Raw genomic sequence first — 24,541 nt, forward strand, 5'->3', positions numbered from 1 at the left:
ATAAAACAGCTGTTCAACAATCAGCTGTTGCGTTCTGCTTCGCAACACTCGCGAAGCGGCTCTATCGTTATCGGGCTGAGCGCGTATTTTGCAGCACTACGGCTGTGGTTTTCGTTGCGTGCGGTTGTGTTTTGATGGTTGGTTTTATGTGGTAGTTGGCTGTCCCATTGTCCCTAATTGAAATAGAGAAAATTAATAATAAGTGTGTGCACCCATAAAGCAAAGGGAGTTATTGTCGAGGACAAAGAATTACAACGAAAACAGCCCCAACGAATCTAAAACGCGTAGTTTCCGAGTGTTTTCGTTGCTGTTGCCGTTGTTGTTATTGGTCTGGGAGTTGAAAAAGAACCGGAGTGGGAGCAAAGGTAGCCGGCATTTGAAGTGTATTTGTATTTACTTTGGCTTGCCGAGCCTGTACTCTATCTTAGCCGTCATAATCATGTCGTCCACTGAGGTGAAATTGTCGCGTCTACTGGGACTAGCGCAAAAGTTTAATAACTTCTACTTGACAGGTGAGTAATAAGGCTAAGTTCATCAGCGTCTTGATTCTCTTTGTTGTTGTTTTGGGTTTGGCTCTCCTTTGGCGTTCTCCTTTCGACCATGAAAATGGGTTTGGCCGCCACTGAACCTGTACATACACACTCATACACACACACTAAGCACACTAGCTCACATTGTGGGCGGCTTGGGCGCCAATACAATGGGCGCAGCATATACAGTTTACTGCATGTGCAGTAAGAGCGAGAGCAAAAGAGTGCAAATTATCGATTAGTTTGTTTACTTGCGTTTGCAAGTGTGCGTGTAAGTGCGTTTGTGTTTGTGAATGTTTGTGTGCAGTTTGCTGTTGGTGCTGCTGCGACTGCCAGCAAATGTCTCATTGCCATTTCGTTTCGAAGCATCCAATCAGCAGCGAATTGACATTGAAATTAATTTCCTTTTGGCTATTTTTATGCCTTGGCAAAAATCTTATCCCTCTAAGTATTTTATTGAATTTAATGGTGTTATCGATCTGCCCACTTCCGTTCGATAAGTTCACCTGTTGCGCTGACGCTTGTAATTCGATGATAGCACTAAATTATTTGGTTGTTTACCACCACGCTGCTGTTGCTGCTGCTACTGCGGCTGTTGCCCGCTCAGGTTTTCGCAGTAATAAACGCTGTCATACACAGCCCAACAGCTGTGCCCTATCGGATTTCACTTTATAATTCCTGACACATTAATTGCAATTAAACAGAATGCTAAATAAACAAGCGGCTCTTATGCAAGATCATTTTTATCAAGCATGCGCTTAGTAGTATATACATATATTTAATCTATAACAAATTTTTAAATTTAAGATGACTAAACTTAGTCACCGATATATTTTTATATAAATATAAATATCTATAAGTGTCTATATATGTAAGTATATGTACCCATGTGAGTGTGTGCGCTTTGATCGCAGCGTAGCAATTTTACAAATTATTTGCCACTGATTTGGTCTTGTAACCAGATTTTTATCGCATCACCTTGAGGGCAACTTTTAGCATTTTTAGTGACAACCAAAACAACAACAAAAACATGCAACAACAGCTGAAGCATCTCATGCACAAACACATCGAACTATACTTGCTATAAAAATCAGATATATACATATGCATGTATAAGCATGTGTACATATGTATGTATATTTAGAGATAGATGTTTATGGCTTGATTAAGTGCAAAAAATGTGACATACACAGGCAAACATACATATGCTCACTTAATTGGGATAGAGCAGTTCTCTTTTCCTCTGTCTTTCTCACTCTTTCGCTCTCCCTCTATTCTTCTCTATGTATTCTTCTCTATTTACCACTCTTTAGCTCTCTGTCTTCGCTGATAAGCGGCATGCGCGCTTTCTGCTATTCGGCATGTTATTTTGTTTTGCTTTCAACTATTTCAACTTGTTTTGCTATGAATCTCGAAATGAATTTGAATATAATTTGTTGTTGTTTTTATGTGTTCCATTTTGTTTCTATTTATTTGCATACCCTGAATTTCGTGGGCGTACTTCAGTAAATTGATCAAAATGTTTCGCATTTATTTCTCACGCAGATCAAAATCGAAAGATTCCAATCAGAAAGGGCGGCCAGATTCCTATTGGGATTGTACATTCTTATGTCACTCATAATCTGCGTTGCGTAATTGGTTTTACTTTTTAATCTAATTAGATTTATATTTCGTTCTGATAGCCTCCTTACACTTACAGGGTATGGCATTAATGTTATTCGAATTATCTTGTTTGTTTATACAATTTTGCTTTAACTGCTTTTTCTCATTTCAAGTTGTTTATCTATAGATTTTAAAGCGAAAAGTAAATGAGCACTTATTGTTTATGTTGTGTTCGCTTTTTTGTTCTCCTTCTATATACATACATATGTACATATGTACATAAACTGGCAAGTCTAGTGACGCAATAATTCGGCTTAGCAATTTATAATTCAACGACGATCTCTCTGACCGGTACAAACTAGTATATTGATTTCATTATCTGCAATATCTGGACTTAACACACATTTGATAAAAGAAATAATATTGCCAATATTCGATTTCATTTATAATAGGTGCTGCTGATTTTGAGTGGCCAATTACAGTAATATGTCAATCAAATAAATATTTATTTTTAATCCAAGGCAAAACAATTGCTAACAAAAATCTCTTGTCGACCTTTATATGTGTATACATACATAAATTGGTCATATATGTATGTAGAATGATACGACTTTAAAGCTGATAATAAAGACTGGTACATATCCATATATGTATATGTTTATAATATGTATGATTAATACCAATGTCAGTTGCTCAGACTTGTTGCATTGCTTTGTTTGTTCAAAAAAAAAAAAAAAAATCTAAATAAATATACTTTAGCAATGATAAGGCTATAATTAGCCGCTTTTCCAGTGAAACTACCTTGTCATATTGAAGATATACCCTATATCAAACTTTTGTTAATGGTTTTCGTTTTCGATTCAAACAAAAAGTACTTAAGTCTAATTATTTGCCTATTATTTCTATTAGCTTTTAGGTCTTTCGACTTATCTAATCAAATAGCGCGTGCTGTGTGTGTGCCAATCGAGCCCAGAATGAACATTTTTAAATTTCAACACTGGGAAAAGTGTTTCCTGTTAATGAAACGTTGAACGATTCTCAGCCGAAACATCGATTGAGCATTGAATATAAGGCGGCTTATCATAATTATGCAGTAATAAACAGTGGTTTTGGTGATAACCAAGTTTCAAATGCCTAGAGCACAAATAAATATATTTGTCTAGGTATTGTCTTGTTGCCTTTCATTTTAGTTTTGTTTATAGAGCATGGTATATAATATTATTATTAAATGATTCTCATAATACAATAAATGTACTAGGAATTTTTAGTGGACTGAACTGAACTGATATGAGTCATACAGATACTTTTCATTCTTCCATATTTTCTGTAAGATCTGTACAAAAGTATTTACCTCGTATAGACATTTTATTATCATACTTTTTTCAGATTCATACAGTATTTACAGATTTTATGTCTTACAGATACCTTTGCAAATCACAGATAATTTAATCTTACTGTCACACACAAACACACACACACACACACACACACACAAATTTCATATAAATCACCCTTACCAATAACAGGGTAAACTTAAATTAAATTACAAATCGAATCTAAGGTATTTCTTTGTTAGCCACAATTCAATTAGGCCAACATCTACCTATAGGCCATTTCAAGTGTAATTCTTCTATGTCTAATTAACGTTAATTGTGTCGCAGGCTTTCATAAGGATGACATACGTCCATTTCTGGTTGGGGGTCAGCAAGTCGGTCTCATTAAAGCGGACGTCTACAAGCAGCTGCTCAAGTTTCCTGAAGTGTTCTGCATACGTGACTGTCAATATACCAAGCAGGTGAATATTTGCCAAAAATAGCCACAGCTCCATCTGATGTGTATATTCATGCATATATATTATTAAATTTGGTAGGGTCTGGTGGAGCTGAATCCGGCATTCCGGGACTATAACGAACGTACCGTACACCTGGATGAAGTATTACGTAGTCTGCGCAGCGATGGTTCGTTCTCGGCATTGAAAGGATGGCGAGACGAGTGCTTCGAGGTGAAGTTCGAGCACAAGGCACTGCTGAAGATGGAGCGAGCGGCAACGCCGCTGTTTGGCGTGCGCAAATATGGTGTAGACATCAATGGATATGTGCGGCATCCGCAGCACGGCTTGTGCATTTGGCTACAGCAGCGCTCCAACACCAAAGAAACATGGCCTGGCAAATGGGACAATATGGTGGGTGGCGGTCTATCCGTTGGCTTTGGCATTATGGAGACGGCCGTTAAGGAGGCCGCCGAGGAGGCATCCATTCCAAAAGATCTCGTCAAGAATCTGGTTTCAGCTGGCTGTGTCTCGTTCTTTTTTGAGAGCGACCAGGGTCTGTTCCCTAATACTGAATACGTGTTTGACTTGGAGCTGCCAGTGGACTTTGTGCCACAGAACGCCGATGGCGAGGTGCAGGCATTCGAGCTGCTGCCGGCCAACGAGTGTGTGGAGCGCGTTTTTACGCCAGATTTCAAGACAACATCGGCGCCCGTCGTTATCGATTTCTTAATACGACATGGCTACATAACAGCTGAGAATGGTATGAATTTATCTTCGTATAATCTTTCAAGTCTCTTCTAATTTAATGCGTCTTGTAGAAATAAATTTCACGGAGATTGTGGAGCTGTTGCATGTGCCGCTGCAGTCATTGTACACGTACAAAACGCGTCTGGAGCAGAAGCTGCAGCAGCACCAGTCGACACTGCCCAAGGACGATAACAACTGCAACTGTGACAGTGTGCCAAAGAGGCCGCTAGAAAACGGGCACAACAAAAAGGATGGCGCTTAGGCCCTAGCATAATGGCAACGGAAATTGAACATCGAATGGGAAATGAAAAGTGAATTATGACCGCTGCATGGATGAGCTGTGGATTTGTTTGAGAGACTGTTTTTGTAGTGGGATTTGTGAAATCCAAAAGAAAAAGAAAAAACAACAGCCAATAATATACACACAAATACATATATACTATATAATATACTATAATATAGAGGAAAAGGATAACGAAAGTGGTGAGAGTAGCAAAACAACCAATCAACCAACCAACCAAACGAAACGAAACAAGTATAACCTATTAAACTAATTATTATTTAATATAAAGGCAACACTTTATTTTATGTTTACATTGCTGTGTGGAAGTCAAAATGTATGTACTTTATATATATTAGTATACGCATGCTTATATGGGTTACTTATATATTTATGAAATTATTTACAATATTTATTATATATATGTACCACATGCATAGGCATAAACATAAGCTAAATATACATATTATATATACTTACATATATCCTACTATATATTTGACAAAAATGCCCGCAGATAAATTATTAATAGTTTGTGCTTTGATATTCCAATCATGTAACAATTACAAATTGAAGTGACGCCACATTCTTAGAGTTTTTGTGAAGAAATTAATACTAGTGAACACAAACGGACAAGTTATATAAATATATATATGTATATGCCTATATAACACATTTATATAAATATATATGATAGTTAAAATATAAATTATATGTAACGAGATATTAAAATGACATTTACTATTATGTGTGTGTGTGTACCAAAGTGCTCAAACTTAAGCAAATATTTAATATTAATTAGTTTTCTGTTGAATTTGTAAAACTTTTTTAACTTAATAAAATGAAATACTTAATTGGCGCTCGATTGAATTTAAAATCAGCTCGTGACAGCACGAAACTCACGACTTGTATCAGAAAGAGAAAAAATCAAAATATATCGAAAAATCAGCTCTGTCCAGGGCCACGCAGCTTATTATTAAGAGCTGCCAGCCCTGCGAAAACGTCAAGTCCCAACGAGTGTGGCAACGCTAAATAGGTAGCCATTTTTCTTTCTTTCCCCAACTTCACGACCGCGTGGACGTCGATACGTAAAAGGTTAGCGAATATTTTGTAGAAATTGCACTAAAATTCAATAAAATGCAACTGAAACGCGTGTTAAAATGTGCGGGCGTGTGCCTTGTACATGAGCATTCTGAGAAATGTTACTAAAAGTGTTTGTTTATTGCAGGGAACCACAGCCAACAAAATGACGAACTCGAAGGGATACCGTCGCGGCACCAGAGACATGTTCTCTCGCCCATTCCGCAAGCATGGTGTCATTCCCTTGTCCACATACATGCGCGTCTTCAAGATCGGCGACATCGTTGACATTAAGGGACACGGTGCCGTTCAGAAGGGTATGCCCTACAAGGCCTACCACGGCAAGACTGGCCGCATCTTCAATGTCACACAACACGCTGTTGGTGTCATTGTAAACAAACGCGTGCGCGGCAAGGTTCTAGCCAAGCGCATCAATGTGCGCATTGAGCATGTTCACCACTCCAAGTGCCGTGAGGATTTCCTGCGTCGCGTCAAGGAGAACGAGCGTCTGCTCCAGGCTGCCAAGAAGGACGGCAAGTGGGTGAACCTCAAGCGTCAGCCCGAACAGCCAAAGAAGGCACATTTCGTTAAGAAATTGGAAGAACCCATCGCCCTGGCGCCAATTCCATACGAATTCGTTGCCTAAGCGGAGCCGACGAAGAGAAGAGATGTGTTTGTTTACGATTTGTATCAGTGTAGATTGGTTAATTCTAAACTAAGTTTTAAATAGAATTGATTTTCTATATGATTGCCGTAAACAATCAGTTAACTGTTTTGTTTTTCTCGAATAATTCGGGGTGAATGCAAATGCAGGAATAACGGGCTGCTATCGGAATAGGCGAAAACAGCTGTGATCGACATTCTTCTTCTTTCTAGTAGTTGAGTCGCTCGTGCTTCCGAAGCAAGACAATTCTGAAAGAAAAAAATGAAAAATATTGAAAAATTGAAAAGTTTAAACACCTGTGATACATGCGGCAAGTGCTTTATGAAGCCTGCTTTGCTCCGCCGACATCTGGTTGTACACAGCACAGAGAAGGCATTTCCAGTAAGTTTTGCCATGTGCTCAGAAACCTTTTATGGATTTTCTTATGTGCATATGCATAAATTTATTGCAGTGCGAAAGCTGCTGCAGTCGTTTCTCTCAAAAAAGTTCACTGCTACGTCACAAACGCATCAAACATGATATGGCAAAGGAGTGCGACGACTCCGAGGTAGCGCAACATGCACTGGCTGCCCTAAAGCTATTGCAAGGCAGCCATACGCCGGCAGATAGTTCAATTGCTACAGGTGCAGGTTCGTTAGGTTCACTGGGCACTCTTGAAGAGAAACCATCTTGTCATGTAGTACAACTGAGGGACAAACTGAATCCAGCTGGTGAAGTCCACATGCTCATCACACAGCGCATAGTGCGAAAGAACCCCAATCGATGCTACTATGTTTGTGAATATTGCGCTAAAGAATTCAGCAAGAGTTACGATTTAATAAGGTAAGATTAGCAATTAGGAATACACACATACACAAGAAATAAGCAACTGTGCTTGCCAGGCATCGTCGCTCGCACACCAAAGAGACGCCCTATCCATGCAATCAATGCTTTAAGAGGTTTTCTACACAGAGCAAGCTCAACGAGCATCACAAGCGTCTGCATGCTGCTGTGAAAAAGCATGCATGCAGCGAATGTATTTCTAGCTTCAGCAGCAAGAATAAGCTGCACAATCACTTGGCTGAGAAACATCCTTATATGGTGTATAGCTGTACGCACTGTAGTCGCACCTTCCAATCGAAATCGGCCTATGAAACACACATGAAACTAGAAGCAGATCCGATAGAAGGAAAACTCATCAAATTGTTGCCGCAGCCAGTGCTGTCGCAACGCAGCTACAAGTGCATCTACTGTGAAAAACAATTCAAACGCAAATTCAACTGTCGCACACACATGCTGCTGCATCTGCGGCGTTTGGTAGACCCAAAACAGATTAAGCATAGTTGCCTGCAATGTGGCAAAGAGTTCAAGCGGTCCAACGACTTGGCCCGTCATTTACTAACTCATTCCAAACTCAAGCTCCACATATGTCACGTATGTCAAAGACGCTTTACCCTAAAGTCCACATTGGCCAGACATCTGGAAACCCATCAGCCACAGCGAAGCAACGTAAATTGTCAGGTGTGTGGCAAGAGGTACGCCTCCAAAACATCACTGCAGCTACATCTGCGTTTGCACACCGGCGAACGGCCCTTCAAATGTGAAATTTGCGGCGAAACTTTTCGTACATCGGGACACAGACTGGAGCATATGCGAGCCGAACGGCACAAAAGTGCATCGTCGAATGAACTCATTCTTTGATCAGATTTACATCATATTTTAAAGTCTATATTTCATAAATACCAAAATAATATTACATCTATGCCCCCACTTATTGGTTGAACCCAGGTGAAGCACCATAGTAAAACTGTTTATCAAACTGTTGGCTTTTGGACAGCTCGCTGATCTTTTGCCGTTTATCTGCCAGTATGAAGTCATCATCCTCAATCATTTCGGAATCGCCACGCTTGCGACGCACAGTCTCAATTGCCACATTATCCGCCGACTCTTCCATCTCATGTACTCTATAGACCAGATAGTTTGGCTCAATGTATTTATTGGATCTGCGAAATGAACTAGAATAATAGTCGCATTCATATGGTCGAATAGATTGGGCAACTTACAGTGGCAGAATATATGGATCGAAGGGGAAGAACGTTTCAAGCGTTTCCTCTGGCATCAACTTGTCATGGCCATAGATGGTAGCTAGCTTGCGACGTGCATTGCGCTCCAGCACAGTGTGACAATACGCCAATTGGTGGGTACGTGTGACGCCCGCAAATGCAGTTGCCACCGGTGGCAGGCAGTAGCGCAGTGGATTGAAGTGGCACATGGCCAACCGGGACAGCTGTAGTGTATTCAGCAAAGTCAAATCTAAAACAAACAAAATTACTAGTTAATATCAGCAAGTAAACCTTTTAAGCATATACAATTACTTTTATGATTAATAGTCAAATCGCGCGCACGAAAAGCGATTAAATAAAACATGGCCTGGCAGACGGAGAAAAAAACCATGTTAGCTTTGAGGGAGCTGTTTTTGCTGCTGAATTCATCCGAGTCATTTATGTAGTTATTTGCCCAGTTGCTCAGTTCCTTAAGATAGTAGGTAATGGTGCTGAAATCAATCTAACTTAGTACATAGTAATAAACAGGATAACAATGGACTTACCTCAGCGGTACAAATTTCGCACGGGCCAAAAAGCTGGCAATATAGCTAACAGCTGCATGACGTATGATTGAAGATACATTTGGATTCTGCACTTTTTGCCATAGGGATGTGAGAAAGATCTCTGCATAGGCTGGACGAATGCTGCATGCATAAAAAATGACGAACTGAACGTGATGTGTGTTATGGCTGGGTAGCAGCACTTCATCAAATATGTGAACAAGCGTCTTGAAGAATCGAGATTTGGCAATCCGCTGGTCATCGCTACAATCAGGTTGCGGACGGCATTTATCGTCCACAAACTTAAAAAGCTTCATTAGGCATATGTCCAGCATTTGTCCAATGGGATGCTCTAACGCTTGTGGAGGTTTAGGAGGAGCGCTCACATCGTCCATTTGAAATATGGCCTCATCTTCCATCTTATCGTCTTCGTCATCGGTTTCCTCTTTGAGCGCTTCAATTTCATCGCGTGGCGCATTTACGTCCAGTATGAGCAGCCTGCCAAGAAATTTAAAATAATTAAATGCTCTTCAAATAAATCAGGAGAATTTGCTTACTTTTGCAGAACCAGCTGCAACAGTAGCTCCTCGAACACCGGCTTGTAATCCATCAGCCACAGCACATTATGCAAATAGCCAGCCGTGACATGAGCTGGCTTTTTAAAGTACGGAAATTTAGCTGCAATTGTATCAATAACCACATCGAAAGCCATGGGCACAGCGGTTAAAATACGATTGAGTAAATTATGCACAGTTTCTAGTTCAGCCTTCACACGTTCCGATGGGCAGCCATCCAGCCATTCAGCGGATTCCTGATCGCTAGGTATCCAATTTAAAATTAATTTGGTTATTCCAATTTGTATATACGAGTTGTGTGCGATCATAACATCGATGCTAAATTCTGTGTAGGCTTGAATGGCGGCCGGGCTATACTTCTTCCAGTTAACAGACAGCAGGGCCTCAACAAGATTGGCAAAATCCGGTGTCAAGCTGTGTACTATTTTTCGAGCATCCTTCATAATATGTACGACTTCATCGTCCTTTAACAAGACGCGTAAGTTAACAAAATTATGCAATAATATTTGGCTCTACTTACACAGAGATCAGCTTCTCGAAGAAAGTGTGTAAACTCCTGAATCAAATGAAAATTGTTTTCTTCTAATGCGACACGCACCGATTCAACGATGCCCTTTTCCTTGGGCGTGATAAAGCGCACTTTGTTAAGTGCCGCTGCCTTGACGCGCTCGCGATCCGCACTGGAGAAGGGCTTCAGTATGGATGTATTAGTCGTTTTACTACTGTAGATAGACATTGTACAACAAACTGCTGTTTCTTATTTTTTTTATGTATTATTTCCTAATAATACGCAATTGCTTGTCCGACAAATGCCAAATCAGCTGGTTAGTACTGCTAACCTTGTTTGCCGAGTATTTTCTGTCTTTCTAAGTTTTATAAGTTAAACAACGAAAATACTCTAAAGGATACGTATTTAAGAAAACTGGCATTATATTAAGCTATTTTAATGCTTCTCAAAGAGATTTTGCTAACGTATGCTCGGAGCTGAAATCAAAACACGTGTAGAGCACTTGCAGTGTGCCCAGCTTTTGTTAATCTATTTACGAATTGCCTATTTAACCAGTCACAACGAGACGTCGACGGTCAACGCCAGTAGTTGACGCTACATGTGCTGCGCCTAATTTTATTTGTGACAGTAATTTTAATAATGGCGTCGTTATTTGTTGTGGACACTTCTGGCGACCAGCAATTATTCAGTGGAGATGGTCTACAGCATTCCGCTGCAGTATATAATGAGATCTCCAAGGGTCGGGAACTGGCTGTTGATCAGGAGTCTAGCGAAGAGGAAGATGAGCAAGATGATGAAATGGAACTATTTGGCGTTAAGTTAAGGTGTAAAGATGTTAGCAAAGTTCTTGCTACCGCACAGGAAACTAACAAACAACTGCCTTCCAAAGTGGCCCTTCAACTTGATGAGGTTGCTGAGATGGTGAACGAAGCGGCACAAAATGCAGCCACGCACAAGTTACAAATGCGTCAGAGGATCACAGAAATTGACAGCGAGACCAGCGAGGATATACAAGTGCGAAAAATAAATCTTGAAAAAGATATGCAAAATACGAAGCAATTAACCGGCATCGAAGCGCAGAAGGCATTACCCACAGTGTCCAGGCGTAAGCAGCCCATACTAAATAGAGTAAGTAATTAACTAAAACGCTGAAGTGGAAGATTATACAGGAGAAGCATCTATGATGACATATTCGACAACCGAAGCTACGCCCAACGGGTGTGGCAAGCGCACACGTTTGCTGCTCGAGGTGACTGCTGTTACCCGAGACTCACTCACAGACAATGGCACCGAGTTTCGTCCGTTGTAATCTTAGTGGCCGCCTCGGAGTATGCGACGGTTGCTGTAAGGCCGACGGAACAGCAATGCCATTTAACGCTAGACTGTTGTTTGCTATTGAGTCAAGGCAGATGATTTAGGCGTGGGCACACAATTTTAAAAAAATAATGAAACAGTGCTATTGTCGCCCCAAATACAGCAGTCGCCGAGGCAGACGCTGTTGCCACATTGATGACGTCTTTAGTAATCTGAGTGCTGCTGCTCCTGGCAAATGAAGGCATCAAATTATGTTTTCCTCTACATAAACGTACTTTGTTTATTACAGGCGGAACGTGCTAAGACGAAGGGTAGCGGCTGGTTTGATTTACCGGCAACAGAAGTTACTGATGAGATGCGGAATGAGCTGAAGATAATACAAATGCGTTCGGTGCTGGATCCTAAGCACTTCTACAAAAAGAATGATCTGAAGGTGCTGCCGAAATACTTCCAGATTGGCACAGTTCAGCACTCGCCTCTGGATCACTTTGAAGAGAAACATATCCGCAAGACCAAAAAGTCACTGGTGGACGAGCTGTTGGCAGATGAAGCCTTCCAAAGTTTTAACAAACGAAAGTATAAGGAGGTGATAATGCGAACAGATAAATACGCTCATCGCAAGGCCATGAAGAAAATGAAGAAGTTGAAGAAAAATAAATAAGCAAAACTTGTAAATTGTATTTTAAAACTAGTTTATAATGCAGGGTCAGTCAAAACTTTTGTAGTCTCAGAATTCTCTTGTATAACCAAAGAGGATCGGCAATTATTTGATTACAGACGAAATATTAGTTTCTATTATTTATTTGTATCATTAGCTGTTTCATTTGTCTCTTGCTTCTCTTGCAATGTACTCCAAACCTGAAGCGCCAGTTTATTGAAGAGCTTGGCGTGTTCAGAGTCTGGATGCTTAATAACAACAGGTGTGCCCGACTCGCCGCAATCGGCTATATGTGAGTCTAAAGGCAATGAGATGAGCGTCTCTGGCAGCTTCGGATGTGAAGATTCAGTTCGAGGCTTGAAAAACTCGATGTGATGATTGCAATTATCACAGATGGAATAACGCATGTTTTCTACCAAGCCAAGGATCGGTACTTTCAGTTTGTGGTACATCTCAGCTCCACGAATTGTGACATCGATGGCTGCCTTGTGCGGTGTGCTGACTAAGAGGACACCTGTAATAGGTGTGTGTTGTGTTAGTGAGAGATGCACATCACCAGTGCCAGGCGGCGTATCTACGACCAGCACATCCAACGGACTCCAATCGGCGCCTTTAAGCAGGCGCTGTATGGCTGACATTACCAACGGACCGCGCCATATAATTGCACCATCAGGCGGCGTAAGCATGCCCATTGACAGGCACTTCACATTATAGTTCTGTGGCGGTATAATTTGATTTTTGTCATTGACTCGAGGTTCGCTGTGGAGGTTCATCATCAGTGGAATACTTGGACCAAATATATCACCGTCCAACAAACCTACTCGCGCTCCTAACCTGGCCAAACTGCAAGCGAAATTTGCTGCAATAAATGTGTTGCTTTAGGTACATTATATTTAATTCAAATATTAAACACCCACCTGCTACAGTGCTTTTGCCTACACCACCTTTTCCTGATGCTATAACAATTATGTTGTTGACGCCGGGCAGTGCTTGCCGTTTAGGTAAACTGCGGGCCATCAGTGCCGCTTGATGATCCTTGAGCTTTGTAGAACAGCTCCGCTGACACAAGCGCATCAATAAAGCCATGGCTACTGGTGCTTTACCAGCTACTTGAAATGCTCCGCTTGCTTTACTTTTAAAAATGGTCAAGTCGTTATGTTGTCCAACTCGCCAAATAGTGATGTGAAGAAGTTACCGATAGCTCATATTCATATACAGAATAGCTTAATATTAAATCGTACATGGAGTGGCTCTTCTTATTGTTCTAAGAGAGTATTTATTAACAAAGCTCTAAAAGGTATATCTACACATATAATATTTATGCACGTTCATGTTTAAAACGAATATTCTACCGGCTAGAACTTGCCAATATCACTAACCAAACAACAGTGGCGATATATAAGTCATCGGGATTTTAAGATGCCGCTTCAAATTATATGCATATTGGTCACATTGTGCGTGTGTTTATTATTTCGGTAAATTGCATTTGAATATTATTCACCCTAAGAAATTTAATTATGGATGTGGACGAAAATATCGAAACTGTTAATGTGGAAAATGATGATGATATACTTTGGTCCATTGAAGATGACACCTTGTTCCAGCCATGCGGTCTGATATGTCACTCTTCATCCAGCAACAACAAAACCAAATCTGTCTTCGTTACATGGAATGAATATTATTTGCTGAATTATCGCTTTAAGAAATCGAAGAAAACAAACAGAATGGAAATGACGAAGGTCCGCATTCCACTACCAAAAGGTAGTCATCTGCGCAGTATTCACATGCTGGAATACAATACTCTGCTGCTAATGTCGGACGGACGAGTTCATTGTTTTGGCTCGATCAAATCATTGCATCTCATATCCTGGTTAAAGGGTGTGCGGGCGTTTGCGCGCACTCAAGAAGGATTTAGTGTGGTGCGCTATGATGATGATACTCAGAAGTTGCTGCTACAGGTTTATGTGGATTTGCCCAGTTTGGGGAAGGGCGAAAGCACTCTACAGTACAGCTACGACATTACCTATGACGAACAAAATATATTTCAATGCGACTGGCAGAACGATTCCTACACCTTGCTCACGGTCACCGTTACGCAGGAGCACGAGAAGTTTATGCAGTGTCTCTTTGGAGCTGCAGCAGTTGCCGATAAGCAAATACACTTATTCAGCATTGCTGGTCACGTATTTGCACTATCTCCACAGGAGGCGGACGACGATGAAGATGTGGACACGGAGCTGGCCTACCACATTGAGCTGATCTGCATATATACCACACCCGTTCTTTTTATGCGTTTACTGCCCGCACAGAATTTGTGCTTGGTTTACTTGAACTGCGGCACTGTGGACATTTGGTACATGTCTCAATTGCTAGGCATAAAGCAACGGCAGATGCATTATACTGGTATCGAATGGTTGGACTTTGATGTCAGCAGCGACAATGGTGATTTCTACTACACGGATGGAGAGCAGCTGGTACGCTTGAGATTCAAATATGATGCCCAACTAGATGATTGCCAGGTGCAGCGATGTGTGAAGTCCGTGCCCGGCATGCAAGCCTGCGCCTGGGTGCAGCACATTGAGCAGCTTGTATGCCTCAGCGACAATAACATTTTTTATCGGATCGCATTTAGTGTGGATCAGCTATCAGACGAAGCTGCCGACACAGAGCCTGGTATCATGTGTGATCTTACACCAGCAGCCATGGAGCAACTGCGTCGCAATGCTCAAGTTCTGCAGCAATATGAAAAACAACAACATGAACTTATGGCAGCCATGCAGCGCGAATATGAGAAGCAACAACTGGTTGCGGTTGCTCGGAACGAAGCCAGCTTTGACGGCAGCTTAGAGGCAACACTGGAGTTCCACAGACAGCTGCCAGTCTTTGGAGTTGAGGTACTGCTGTTGCATACAGCCAGGCAGGCGCAACTTGATAGCACTGGTATTTATGCTATATTGCAACTAAGATTTAATGATTGCCAAAAGTTGCTCAATAGCAGTCACTGGCAATTGATGGTCTATCACGGACAGAATGTCCATGTGCATCGAATACCCACGGATTTGCTTTTGAGTCGCAAATGTAAAATTATAATACCATTGAAGAAAGTTTTCGAAGAGCGATTGCCCGAATTCACGATTCAACTTGTTGCGTTTCTGGAGCTGCACACACAACTAAGCGCAGTCCTGCTGCCATTTCAAGTGCAGGAGCACGGCGATACATATCGAGCGCTATTTAGTGGACAACTTTGCTCCTTAAATCTGCTTAATAAACCGAAATTAGCAGATATTGTGCCTAAGCCAACCACGCGTAAAAAGCCTAAAGTAGAACAAAAGATGCTGTCGCCTTGTTGCCTTACTTTAGAGCAAATTGCTGATATTTGTAATGCCAATGACAGAATTGAAACTAATATGCTAGACTTATACTTTCTAGATAGTAAAGTAAACATTTCTAGCAGCATAGAGGGTGGCAAAACTGTTTTAACCATACAAAGTGAAGATGTTACGGCAGTGTATCATCTCAAGCAACATTTATTTTTAAATGCGGATCCAGAAAAAGAGCCTTTAACAGCAGACGCATCGGCACACTTAAAAATTTTGGTATATATAATATGAATTAAAAATATCCATTTACTTCTACTAAAACTCTATTTTTCACAGAAATTACAACATGAAATTGATCGGTTTTATGGTGTTCAAAATACTGAAGAGGAATTTGAAGTGAACGCCCAAATACATTTAGAGTCATTGTTACTAAAATATAATACAATACGTAATACTGTTTTTTAAATTCACCAGACTTTTAAATTATCAACTTCCGTGCGCGCATTGAAAATGTTAGCACCACCGCGCCATCTAGCGTATTTTCTATACGCACACAAAGTTAGCTGCGCGTGAAACGTCAACGCCGCAAAATACGACCCTGCATCTGAGCGGCCTGTCAGCTTCTTCCTTTTTCTTTTTCACCTACGTGTGAAGACATCGCGTATTTTGCGTCGGTGTTTGATTTTCATTAAAAAGTGAAAAATGGTGAGCACAATCAATGAAATAACCCTATAAACGTCTCAAATCAAGTGTTGCCAAGTGAAAATATGTCGAACAAAACCAAAGCGGCCATTGATGCAGCTTTATTTGAGAGATTAAACTTGTGGGTTTCATGCCAGAACTGATATCTAATATTAATTTGTGTTGTGTATGAATTGCAGGGTTTCGTCAAGGTAGTCAAGAACAAGCAGTACTTCAAGCGCTACCAGGTTAAATTCCGCAGGCGTCGTGAGGGTAAAACTGATTACTATGCCAGAAAGCGTCTAACCTTCCAAGACAAGAACAAGTACAACACTCCCAAGTACCGTTTGATTGTGCGCCTGTCCAACAAGGACATCACCGCCCAAATCGCCTATGCTCGCATTGAAGGCGATCGTGTTGTCTGCTCCGCTTACTCGCACGAGCTGCCCAACTATGGTATCCAGGTAAATTAATAGATATTTTTATAATGCAATGCAACACACAGTCTAATGTTTACAACACTACTTGCAGGTGGGTTTGACCAACTATGCTGCTGCCTACTGCACTGGCCTGCTTGTTGCTCGTCGTCTGCTCAACAAATTGGGCTTGGACTCTCTGTACGCTGGCTGCACCGAGGTCACCGGTGAGGAATACAACGTTGAGCCCGTCGATGATGGACCAGGAGCATTCCGTTGCTACTTGGATGTTGGTTTGGCTCGCACCACCACCGGTGCCCGTGTGTTCGGCGCCATGAAGGGTGCTGTCGATGGTGGTTTGAACATCCCCCATTCGGTGAAGCGTTTCCCAGGATACTCTGGCGAGACCAAGAGCTTCAACGCTGATGTGCACCGTGCCCATATCTTCGGTCAGCATGTGGCTGATTATATGCGCACTCTGGAGGAGGAGGATGAGGAGGCTTTCAAGCGTCAGTTCAGCCGTTACATCAAGTTGGGCATCCGCGCTGACAACGTAAGTGATTTGATTTAAGCTGATCTAGACGTCCATTTTAAAAATTGCTGCTGCGTATTTTTTGCTGACGCTGGCTGTGCCAAAGATGGACCACATTGAAGCTGTAACCCGTGTTCGTGGCTCAACCTCTTAAAAAATAGGTTGAATTTTCTGTTACGGTTGCACAGTCCAGTCGTATATATGTATTTGAAATAAGCTATTGCTAGACGTCCATTTTCAAAATTACTGCTGCGTATTTATTACTGACGCTGTCTGTGCCAAAGATGGACCACATTAAAGCTGTAACCCGTGTTCGTGGCTCAACCTCTAAATAAATAAGTTGAATTTTCTGTTACGGTTGCACACTTCTTAATATAGAGATATTTTTGACTATTTTGTAATTGAATGATTTAATTGAAATTCTTTAATTTATTTGTTGACAGATTGAGGACATCTACAAGAAAGCCCATCAGGCCATCCGCAACGACCCTACCCCGAAGAAGGTCGTGAAGAAGTCGGCTCCAGTTAAGAAGAGGTGGAACGCCAAGAAACTGACGAATGAGGAACGCAAGGCCAAGGTCGCCGCCCACAAGGCCGCTTATGTGGCTAAGCTTCAGTCCGAGACTGAGGCATAAGTGCATTTGACTACCGTTTGGAGTGTGTGTATTGGGGGTGAAAGAAGAAATAAACACAAACAGTTGTAATAAAAAACAATTGCCAATATGTCGTGCATAAATTGTAAGTTTCTATTAAAGATCTTTTTATTAATTCATCATAACCTTGCAAGGGTTTTCGAATGTAGGTTATGCAAATTAAATTATTTTTTATATCCGCTCTATGAGATTGGTTGTTGCGCTAATACTGAGGTTGGAAAAATTCCATTAAAAGTATTTTACGTGAACTGGAGTGTATTATTTCTCGATATTTTTATAGCCTGTACGCTTAAAAAGCGTTAAAAGTACGACGAGTCTGCGGAGGGAAAAATTTATGAAGCTTAACTAGAGTATAGCTAATCAGGATTAACACGCTGAGGTGGCGCAATGGCAACAGTGCATGTCAGTTAAACAAGAGGTCTCAGGTTCAATTTCCAGTGGGCACCAACCTTTTTAATTAACATAAGAATGCATTCTGAATATATAAGAGGTTTGCAGGACGGTCTGTAAGGGCTGTGATGGCGCAGTGGATATGTGTCAGGTCGGTGGTCGTGTCCTCCCCAGGTTCGAATCGCGGCAGCAGATTACTTGAAATGTAGTAAGTCATCTAATTAATTGATTATGTATTCTAAATGTCCTCTCTTAGAAAATTGCATTCTATGTTCTCTTCGTAACAGCAGCGGGTAAGGTAAGAGATGATTATAAAACAAATATTTCTCTCCTAGATTTCTCTCCTCCTCTTCCTTCTTCGTCGATTACAAATATAGTGCATTCTTCCTCACATTCTGTTTCTTCCACCAGCATGTGTGGGGCAGAGACAGTGGTTAGAGCACAGCTGTTTACGAAAGTATAAGCTAAGTTGTGATGAATAATCAATGTGTTCCTAGATTTATCTCCTCTTCCTCCTCTCTCAATCAATGTCAGCGGGCGTGTGTATGTATGGCTAAATTGAAAGAACTAAAAAAAAAACATACGTACATATAGACGATACACACACATCATATATTAAATACGTATGGTTTTTTTTTAGTTCTTTCAATTTGTATAGTCCCTGTCGCCGCCATGTACTGCGATTTTTTAAATTCCCATTAAGAACAAAAGTGAGCTTGCGGGATACATCCTCTATATAGTATATGTATATATGTATGTCCTGAATGAAGCTATGAAGGATTGTCTATTAGAAGGATAAATGAAGGATTGTCTAATGTTGCCCATATTTTCAGGTAAATTGTACAAAATAAAACATTTAACATTTAATTAAGCGCGTATAATATAAATTCTCGCTATTGGACTTTATTTTGTATTAAATCAATAAATAAATAAACATATACATAAAATCAAAGCTTAAAGCTGTCAATCAAAATTTACACATTGCATGGAAACAAAACATAATGTTGAATGTCGCATAATACGTGGTCCAAAGCCTTCTTTCAGACTTTTTCCATTCACAGTAAATTGTGTCTTTCAATGATGATTAGTCGTCGTCCTCCAATATGCTATCCCAGTCCAAGCATTGGTCGCAACGATCGTCGAGCATGCAGTTGTTGTGGTAAATGTGGCCACAGTTGAATATTGTAAGGCCGTTGGGCGGCGCTGTATCCTTAACGATCACCGGACGGTTGCATTTGGGACACACCTTATCATAGGTTACCTGACGCCCGCGTCGTTGCATAGCTACTACCTCGGCGTGTGTATCAAAGTAGTCTGTTAATTGGATTTTATGGGCAATTTCGTGTACTTGCTCCTCGATATTATAATGCCACAACATCTGAACAACAGATTTATGAAGATCCGGTATTGTCTGGCCGAGTTTGATCTTGTTGACAACCAACACGGGGTCCACATAATCTACAAACGAAGATCAAGAGCTTACTTAGCTAATTGAATATGGTAAAATTTAATCGCACAACTTACCAACAATCCCATCTAGTAATTTGGTTACTATTTCAGGCTGTTTGGTGGACTCTTCGATGAGTATGTTCCAAAGATCCTCATCATTGTGCTCCTTGCAAAACTCAATGGCCATCTCAATGTCCTTTATCTTCAATGGTCAATGCGTTGAGCAAACGGTATATTGAAAGTCTTATACACTTACGCTGTGGATAATTATGTTAAGCGCCTCCACGATGCTGCCCATGCGACCCAATAAGTAAACCGTTTCTGGATGAAACTCTTCGCGTTTGCATATCGCCAGCGCCTCTTGTATCACATAGTCGTTAGAACGTCGCAGAAAGGGCAACAATTTGGTTCGATCATATTTGGCATACAGGGCAACTAGTCTATTGTGGAATGTGCCCTGTTTGCTGACTTTATCCAGCGCATCTAGGTACTAAAATAAAGTTGAGTTTAGCTTTGAATAGACTGCATTGTTTCCTATTACTTACCCAGTAAAGGTATTCCTGATTCTGTTCCAATTGATGAACAACCACTTCTGGTTTTATTTTCTTCTTATCTAATAATATTTTAAAGGCACGTTCGCGATCCAGTTGTATGAGTGGAATGATTAGCTTAGAGATAACATCGTACAGCTCAAAGCGCCGTATTAGCTCAAATACATCCTTATTCTGCAATCTGAGAGAGATTAGAGAGTTACAACATACGATTCGGAGATAATGTGAGCTTTGGCTTACTTTAAGTACATGCGCAACGCGCTCTCATAATCGCCTTGGTAGGAGTAGAGCAGTGCCAAGGACTCGAGCAACTCATTCGCATTCTGTTTTTGGAAATGATCATGTATGGCATTTATGACAGCCAGGCCATCGTACAGCTTGGGCGGCCACACCTTGATCAGATTTAAAAAGCCATGCACATCAAACTTAAGGAACTCATAAAGGACCATTTCGTAGACATGAGGATCTAGTTTACAATCATCCGAGGTAGGTAAATATGAGCTCACACAACGCAATTTTTGACACTTGACAAACTTGAAAACCTCCTCCTCCCAGAGAGCCTTATTGTTACCCAGCTCACGAAGGCAAATCTTGGCAGCGTCTTCGTACTGTTCCATGGTCAGCAAATGGTTTATGTACCGCCTTTGAAAATCATCTGATGACAGTAAATTATTGAATTTAATTTCATTCATTTCTTACCTAGCTACATATAGCCTTGGAATTGTGCTTCCATGTGAACAGACCTCCAAGGCTTCTTCAAATTTGCTGCAAAAATAAAGTAAAGCAATAGAATTAACATTAATTTACGATTTTAAAATTTATATGTATAACCTGAACTCATTCGTTCTTTCCCATAAATGTAAAACTAGATTAAGTTGCCGTTTAAGTAAATAAATTTTAAATAAAAAAAAATTATTAATATTTTTCTTTATTTCACATTGTTTTCCTGCAAAATATCCACTGTGCATCGAGGACCGTTGAAATTATCGATAAGCTAAACACTTATATGCTTCGATAGTTCTTGCAAATATCGATTGACCGACAGAAGTATCAGCGCTCAGCTGTTTATACAATTCGCGTCAATACTTCCCATTTTTCTTGGCTACTCGGAAATTTGTATTTATCACTGGAAAATGCGTCGCATGAATAACCTAGTTACGCTTTTTACGGCTATAACAGCGTTCTTTTTTGGTAGTTTTATTACACGCATTTTAACCACCGTTGACAAATGTCCGGCACACCGCAGCGGCGTTATCAAACTTGAGCCACATCCAGATCTATTTTTAGTGATACTGGTGTTGAGTGCACCAGACAATGCTGAGTTACGGCAAAGCATGCGCGATACTTGGTTGAGACTAGGGCAGCCACTAAACCAACCCTATTTTCCCGAGGAGCATATCTACCTGCCCAGGTACAGTGGAGCCGGCGGACATTTGCAAATGGAAACGGTTGCAACGCAGGAGCAGCGCCTGATGCACTACATAAAGTGGCAACAGGAACTGACACAGATGGACCAACCACGTGTGCATCGCAACATCAAATTGAAGCATTTATTTGCCATCGGAACACAGCGATTGAACGGCATATTGCGCGGCGAATTGGAGCGTGAGCAGCAGCAGCATAAGGATTTACTGTTGCTACCACGCCTGCACGATGACTATCTGAATCTGACAGAGAAGCTGATTCAGTCGCTTGATGCGCTCACACGTTTTTACGACTTCTCCTATTTGCTTAAGGTGGACGATGACACCTATGTAAAGCTGGACAATCTGCTTAACGAGCTCGTCTCCTACGACCGAAAGCTCTTAAGAAACAGAGCGGACTATGGGCATGACCCGCAGCCTGAGCTCTATTGGGGATATTTCAATGGGCGAGCTACCATCAAGACCAAAGGACGTTGGCGTGAGCCCAATTATTATTTAAGCAAGAATTACATCAACTATGCCCTGGGCGGCGGCTATGTTCTCTCCCGTAAACTATGCGAGCATGTAGCCAACCATTCCGATCTATTGTCAACCTATGTCTCCGAAGACGCTTCCCTGGGCACCTGGTTGGCGCCACTACGTCATGTTTATCGCTGGCATGATCCACGCTTCGATACTGCCTACACGCCGAGCAAGTGTCATCCCTATCATCTGGTGCTGCACAAGCGCAATGGGCGCCACATGGATGATTTATATGCAAACAAATTGTGCACCCATGAGATACCCGGCCAGCGGGTATTTGTTTCCTATTATTATGATTGGACAAAGCCTGCAGACAAATGCTGCGATACCATTGTAACTTAATTGAACACAATTAAGTGATCCATTGCCAAAGTTAGAAATTAAGTTTTACAATTTTAAGATATTTATACAGGACTTAATATGTAAATAAATTGCTCCTGTGGCAGCAGTATTATGAAATTGGAGGATCACATGTGAAACTCGGAGCTCAAATCGAATAGGGAATTCGGCCAATATAAGGTATATAGGATCTTAAAGAATATATCGGACTGGATGGACTTATGGCTATGATACTTTTCTTATGATTATGAGATCTATAACGCAAGCTTAGACCAAACTAGCAATAATTAGTTGACTTACTTGTGCTCGATTAGCCATTCCACACGATCGTCCGTTTCAATTAGGCTGGCCACCACAATATCTTTGGGCGCTACAATGTAGTAACGATTCTCCTCAATGATGCAGCCCAGGCTGTAGTCATTGACCGTGTACTCCTCAAATCCGCGTAAAGTGAGGCTGTCCGTACACACCTCTTCGGAGGTATTCATTTTGTACTCGATGACGCACAGCAGGGGCCGCTGAGCTTTATAGTTGGGACTGCGATCTTTTCGGTAGCCCAGCACAACCAACTGGCTGGCCGCAAGCGGGGCCAGTCCGCATATGTAAAAAGTCGTTTGAAACGTGGAGACTGAAAAAAGTGATCATATTATAAAACTGATGGAATAATATCATGTAATTATTGTACGCACTTGGATCCACAACAAAACCGGGCAAATTGCTCGAAGATGCTTCAATGCTGTTACGCTTGCGTATCACACAAATTCGAATGGTGTCCACCCAACCGATGAGCAGCGTGTTGGCATTGGACCAGCGCAGGTGACATCGGAAGTTCTCGAGACGTGCCTGAGCCGGCACCTCCCATTTCATAAGGCCTAGTGAGCATTTTTCGCTTAGATCATACACGCGCACGCCTATATGACTGGCCCACGCGACAAAGTTACCCTGCCAGCAAATGGCCAAAACGTTTCCCTCCACAGAACACAATTCGCTGGGCTTTAGTTTCTTGAGCAAATTGCGCTCGTAGAGCGTGAGCTTGTCATCACCTAAAATAAATTAACAAGTATAACTCAAAATGAAGAGAGGAGTTCTGTATAAAGTTTTAATCTTACCGACAATAAACCGTCGCACACCCGATTTGACTTCGGGATCAAGGGCCACTGCTTTTATAAACTTGCCAAAACTGAGGTTTTGATTGCTCTCGCAGCTGAACAAGCCCGTAATATTGACCTACAATTAATAATCAATTTATAATTGTATAGTACTCTCATTTTTCAACATTTCTTTTTCGGTGACTCACGCGTCCGTCATCAGAGCATGTCGCGACATATTCGCCCTTAGGATCGACATCAATGTGATTAACAGCTACGGAGTGTGTGTGGCGATCTCCGTTGCTCAGGTTCGACTCCACTGAGTTGCCTTGGTGATCCAGAAGGTAGACGCGACCTCGGAATGTGCCAAATATGAGAAACTGCGGCACCATTTAAAGTTCAACTTAAATATTTCGAAAACTAACTGAAACTTACCTTTGGATGGATGGCACTGCATGTAACAACGTCTGTGTTGAGTATATTACTCAGATCGCTCCCAATGCGCTTGTATTTAAACTTTGGCTCTATCTCCTCGTCCTCTTCAGTGCCCGAGTCCTAAATACAGGGCACATCTTATGAAACGTCTAAAAAAATTTTTATAAAGCACTTACGCTATTAACTGGCAAAGTATTGGCCATTTTTTTAAGCTTTTCGCTGGGATTCGCTTTCTTATCAAGACATCATTAAGCTAAAGTGTGACCGTACTCTGCATTCAACAGCTGTTTTTGCCATTCACATCTTCCACTGTGCACTCTATTTATCGATTTTTGTTTACACCCACGCGAGTCAAACTGCAAAAATAACTACTATATATCGATAAGTAAGCCGCTACCCGCCCAACTTTAAAAGTTCTGCATTGCAAA

The 24,541-nt window shown here is 41.2% G+C and overlaps 10 protein-coding genes and 1 non-coding gene across 11 annotated transcripts; 8 read left to right on the forward strand and 3 right to left on the reverse strand.

Moving 5' to 3' along the window:
* The first annotated feature begins 88 nt into the window (after positions 1–88).
* Positions 89–5,784, forward strand: LOC115562856 (uncharacterized). The gene is made up of 4 exons (XM_030385027.2): positions 89–512; positions 3,794–3,927; positions 4,003–4,663; positions 4,722–5,784. Exons 1-4 carry the CDS (start codon positions 440–442, stop codon positions 4,910–4,912), a joined length of 1,059 nt encoding a protein of 352 aa, XP_030240887.1. The 5' UTR covers positions 89–439; the 3' UTR covers positions 4,913–5,784.
* Positions 5,785–5,880: 96 nt separating this feature from the next.
* Positions 5,881–6,779, forward strand: RpL21 (ribosomal protein L21). Its single transcript, XM_030385043.2, has 2 exons — positions 5,881–6,025; positions 6,159–6,779. The coding sequence occupies exon 2, from the start codon at positions 6,177–6,179 to the stop codon at positions 6,654–6,656; it is 480 nt and encodes a 159-aa protein (XP_030240903.1). The 5' UTR covers positions 5,881–6,025; positions 6,159–6,176; the 3' UTR covers positions 6,657–6,779.
* A 118-nt stretch (positions 6,780–6,897) lies between these two features.
* LOC115562852 (uncharacterized) lies at positions 6,898–8,409 on the forward strand. Its single transcript, XM_030385020.2, has 3 exons — positions 6,898–7,055; positions 7,126–7,496; positions 7,556–8,409. The coding sequence occupies exons 1-3, from the start codon at positions 6,936–6,938 to the stop codon at positions 8,352–8,354; spliced, it is 1,290 nt and encodes a 429-aa protein (XP_030240880.1). The 5' UTR covers positions 6,898–6,935; the 3' UTR covers positions 8,355–8,409.
* Positions 8,360–10,614, reverse strand: Tif-IA (RNA polymerase I-specific transcription initiation factor RRN3 homolog Tif-IA). Its single transcript, XM_030385017.2, has 6 exons — positions 10,354–10,614; positions 9,816–10,297; positions 9,262–9,756; positions 9,029–9,207; positions 8,717–8,966; positions 8,360–8,656 (listed from the first exon to the last, which is right to left on the reverse strand). The coding sequence occupies exons 1-6, from the start codon at positions 10,567–10,569 to the stop codon at positions 8,425–8,427; spliced, it is 1,854 nt and encodes a 617-aa protein (XP_030240877.1). The 5' UTR covers positions 10,570–10,614; the 3' UTR covers positions 8,360–8,424.
* Positions 10,615–10,980: 366 nt separating this feature from the next.
* On the forward strand, positions 10,981–12,330 carry LOC115562860 (uncharacterized). The gene is made up of 2 exons (XM_030385039.2): positions 10,981–11,469; positions 11,945–12,330. The coding sequence occupies exons 1-2, from the start codon at positions 10,981–10,983 to the stop codon at positions 12,314–12,316; spliced, it is 861 nt and encodes a 286-aa protein (XP_030240899.1). The 3' UTR covers positions 12,317–12,330.
* On the forward strand, positions 11,590–11,877 carry LOC115562883 (small nucleolar RNA U85). Its single transcript, XR_003980257.1, has one exon. It is a non-coding gene; the product is annotated as a small nucleolar RNA U85 (small nucleolar RNA).
* Positions 12,331–12,440: 110 nt separating the features above from the next.
* On the reverse strand, positions 12,441–13,512 carry Nubpl (NUBP iron-sulfur cluster assembly factor, mitochondrial). Its single transcript, XM_030385036.2, has 2 exons — positions 13,231–13,512; positions 12,441–13,172 (listed from the first exon to the last, which is right to left on the reverse strand). Exons 1-2 carry the CDS (start codon positions 13,397–13,399, stop codon positions 12,451–12,453), a joined length of 891 nt encoding a protein of 296 aa, XP_030240896.1. The 5' UTR covers positions 13,400–13,512; the 3' UTR covers positions 12,441–12,450.
* A 218-nt stretch (positions 13,513–13,730) lies between these two features.
* Positions 13,731–16,099, forward strand: LOC108649948 (uncharacterized). Its single transcript, XM_018099053.3, has 2 exons — positions 13,731–15,909; positions 15,970–16,099. The coding sequence occupies exons 1-2, from the start codon at positions 13,831–13,833 to the stop codon at positions 16,096–16,098; spliced, it is 2,208 nt and encodes a 735-aa protein (XP_017954542.2). The 5' UTR covers positions 13,731–13,830; the 3' UTR covers position 16,099.
* Positions 16,100–16,186: 87 nt separating this feature from the next.
* On the forward strand, positions 16,187–18,004 carry RpL5 (ribosomal protein L5). The gene is made up of 4 exons (XM_030385034.2): positions 16,187–16,338; positions 16,515–16,778; positions 16,846–17,283; positions 17,706–18,004. The coding sequence occupies exons 1-4, from the start codon at positions 16,336–16,338 to the stop codon at positions 17,895–17,897; spliced, it is 897 nt and encodes a 298-aa protein (XP_030240894.1). The 5' UTR covers positions 16,187–16,335; the 3' UTR covers positions 17,898–18,004.
* A 1,184-nt stretch (positions 18,005–19,188) lies between these two features.
* On the reverse strand, positions 19,189–24,417 carry lt (vacuolar protein sorting-associated protein light). The gene is made up of 12 exons (XM_030385009.2): positions 24,290–24,417; positions 24,114–24,233; positions 23,888–24,058; positions 23,700–23,817; positions 23,280–23,633; positions 22,891–23,218; positions 21,005–21,070; positions 20,546–20,947; positions 20,300–20,486; positions 20,011–20,244; positions 19,830–19,956; positions 19,189–19,763 (listed from the first exon to the last, which is right to left on the reverse strand). The coding sequence occupies exons 1-12, from the start codon at positions 24,314–24,316 to the stop codon at positions 19,390–19,392; spliced, it is 2,508 nt and encodes an 835-aa protein (XP_030240869.1). The 5' UTR covers positions 24,317–24,417; the 3' UTR covers positions 19,189–19,389.
* Positions 21,333–22,710, forward strand: beta3GalTII (beta-1,3-galactosyltransferase 6). The gene has a single exon (XM_030385022.2). The coding sequence runs from the start codon at positions 21,439–21,441 to the stop codon at positions 22,591–22,593; it is 1,155 nt and encodes a 384-aa protein (XP_030240882.1). The 5' UTR covers positions 21,333–21,438; the 3' UTR covers positions 22,594–22,710.
* Positions 24,418–24,541: the final 124 nt, after the last annotated feature.

This window comes from Drosophila navojoa, chromosome 3 (genome assembly GCF_054131105.1).
Source record: "Drosophila navojoa isolate 15081-1374.11 chromosome 3, UAZ_NAV_1.0, whole genome shotgun sequence".
Taxonomy (NCBI): domain Eukaryota; kingdom Metazoa; phylum Arthropoda; class Insecta; order Diptera; family Drosophilidae; genus Drosophila; species Drosophila navojoa.

What these genes read in the sequence shown, in the direction of transcription:
- LOC108649948 (XM_018099053.3), top strand. Translation starts at nt 13,831, where the DNA reads ATGGATGTGGACGAAAATATCGAAACTGTTAATGTGGAAAATGATGAT. An exon ending in CGGCACACTTAAAAATTTTG is followed by an intron (nt 15,910 to 15,969) that starts GTATATATAATA and finishes TATTTTTCACAG; the next exon opens with AAATTACAACATGAAATTGA.
- LOC115562860 (XM_030385039.2), top strand. Translation starts at nt 10,981, where the DNA reads ATGGCGTCGTTATTTGTTGTGGACACTTCTGGCGACCAGCAATTATTC. An exon ending in AGCAGCCCATACTAAATAGA is followed by an intron (nt 11,470 to 11,944) that starts GTAAGTAATTAA and finishes TGTTTATTACAG; the next exon opens with GCGGAACGTGCTAAGACGAA.
- beta3GalTII (XM_030385022.2), top strand. Translation starts at nt 21,439, where the DNA reads ATGCGTCGCATGAATAACCTAGTTACGCTTTTTACGGCTATAACAGCG.
- RpL21 (XM_030385043.2), top strand. Translation starts at nt 6,177, where the DNA reads ATGACGAACTCGAAGGGATACCGTCGCGGCACCAGAGACATGTTCTCT.
- Tif-IA (XM_030385017.2), bottom strand. Translation starts at nt 10,569, where the DNA reads ATGTCTATCTACAGTAGTAAAACGACTAATACATCCATACTGAAGCCC. An exon ending in TTGCAGCTGGTTCTGCAAAA is followed by an intron (nt 9,757 to 9,815) that starts GTAAGCAAATTC and finishes ATTTCTTGGCAG; the next exon opens with GCTGCTCATACTGGACGTAA. An exon ending in TTTGACTATTAATCATAAAA is followed by an intron (nt 8,967 to 9,028) that starts GTAATTGTATAT and finishes TGTTTGTTTTAG; the next exon opens with ATTTGACTTTGCTGAATACA.
- Nubpl (XM_030385036.2), bottom strand. Translation starts at nt 13,399, where the DNA reads ATGGCTTTATTGATGCGCTTGTGTCAGCGGAGCTGTTCTACAAAGCTC. An exon ending in AGGCAAAAGCACTGTAGCAG is followed by an intron (nt 13,173 to 13,230) that starts GTGGGTGTTTAA and finishes CATTTATTGCAG; the next exon opens with CAAATTTCGCTTGCAGTTTG.
- RpL5 (XM_030385034.2), top strand. An exon ending in TGCCCAACTATGGTATCCAG is followed by an intron (nt 16,779 to 16,845) that starts GTAAATTAATAG and finishes CACTACTTGCAG; the next exon opens with GTGGGTTTGACCAACTATGC. An exon ending in TGGGCATCCGCGCTGACAAC is followed by an intron (nt 17,284 to 17,705) that starts GTAAGTGATTTG and finishes ATTTGTTGACAG; the next exon opens with ATTGAGGACATCTACAAGAA.
- LOC115562856 (XM_030385027.2), top strand. Translation starts at nt 440, where the DNA reads ATGTCGTCCACTGAGGTGAAATTGTCGCGTCTACTGGGACTAGCGCAA. An exon ending in TAATAACTTCTACTTGACAG is followed by an intron (nt 513 to 3,793) that starts GTGAGTAATAAG and finishes ATTGTGTCGCAG; the next exon opens with GCTTTCATAAGGATGACATA. An exon ending in ACTGTCAATATACCAAGCAG is followed by an intron (nt 3,928 to 4,002) that starts GTGAATATTTGC and finishes TAAATTTGGTAG; the next exon opens with GGTCTGGTGGAGCTGAATCC.
- lt (XM_030385009.2), bottom strand. Translation starts at nt 24,316, where the DNA reads ATGGCCAATACTTTGCCAGTTAATAGC. An exon ending in CATGCTCTGATGACGGACGC is followed by an intron (nt 23,818 to 23,887) that starts GTGAGTCACCGA and finishes TATTAATTGTAG; the next exon opens with GTCAATATTACGGGCTTGTT. An exon ending in ATCAGGAATACCTTTACTGG is followed by an intron (nt 20,245 to 20,299) that starts GTAAGTAATAGG and finishes ACTTTATTTTAG; the next exon opens with TACCTAGATGCGCTGGATAA.
- LOC115562852 (XM_030385020.2), top strand. Translation starts at nt 6,936, where the DNA reads ATGAAAAATATTGAAAAATTGAAAAGTTTAAACACCTGTGATACATGC. An exon ending in GCACAGAGAAGGCATTTCCA is followed by an intron (nt 7,056 to 7,125) that starts GTAAGTTTTGCC and finishes AATTTATTGCAG; the next exon opens with TGCGAAAGCTGCTGCAGTCG. An exon ending in AAGAGTTACGATTTAATAAG is followed by an intron (nt 7,497 to 7,555) that starts GTAAGATTAGCA and finishes TGTGCTTGCCAG; the next exon opens with GCATCGTCGCTCGCACACCA.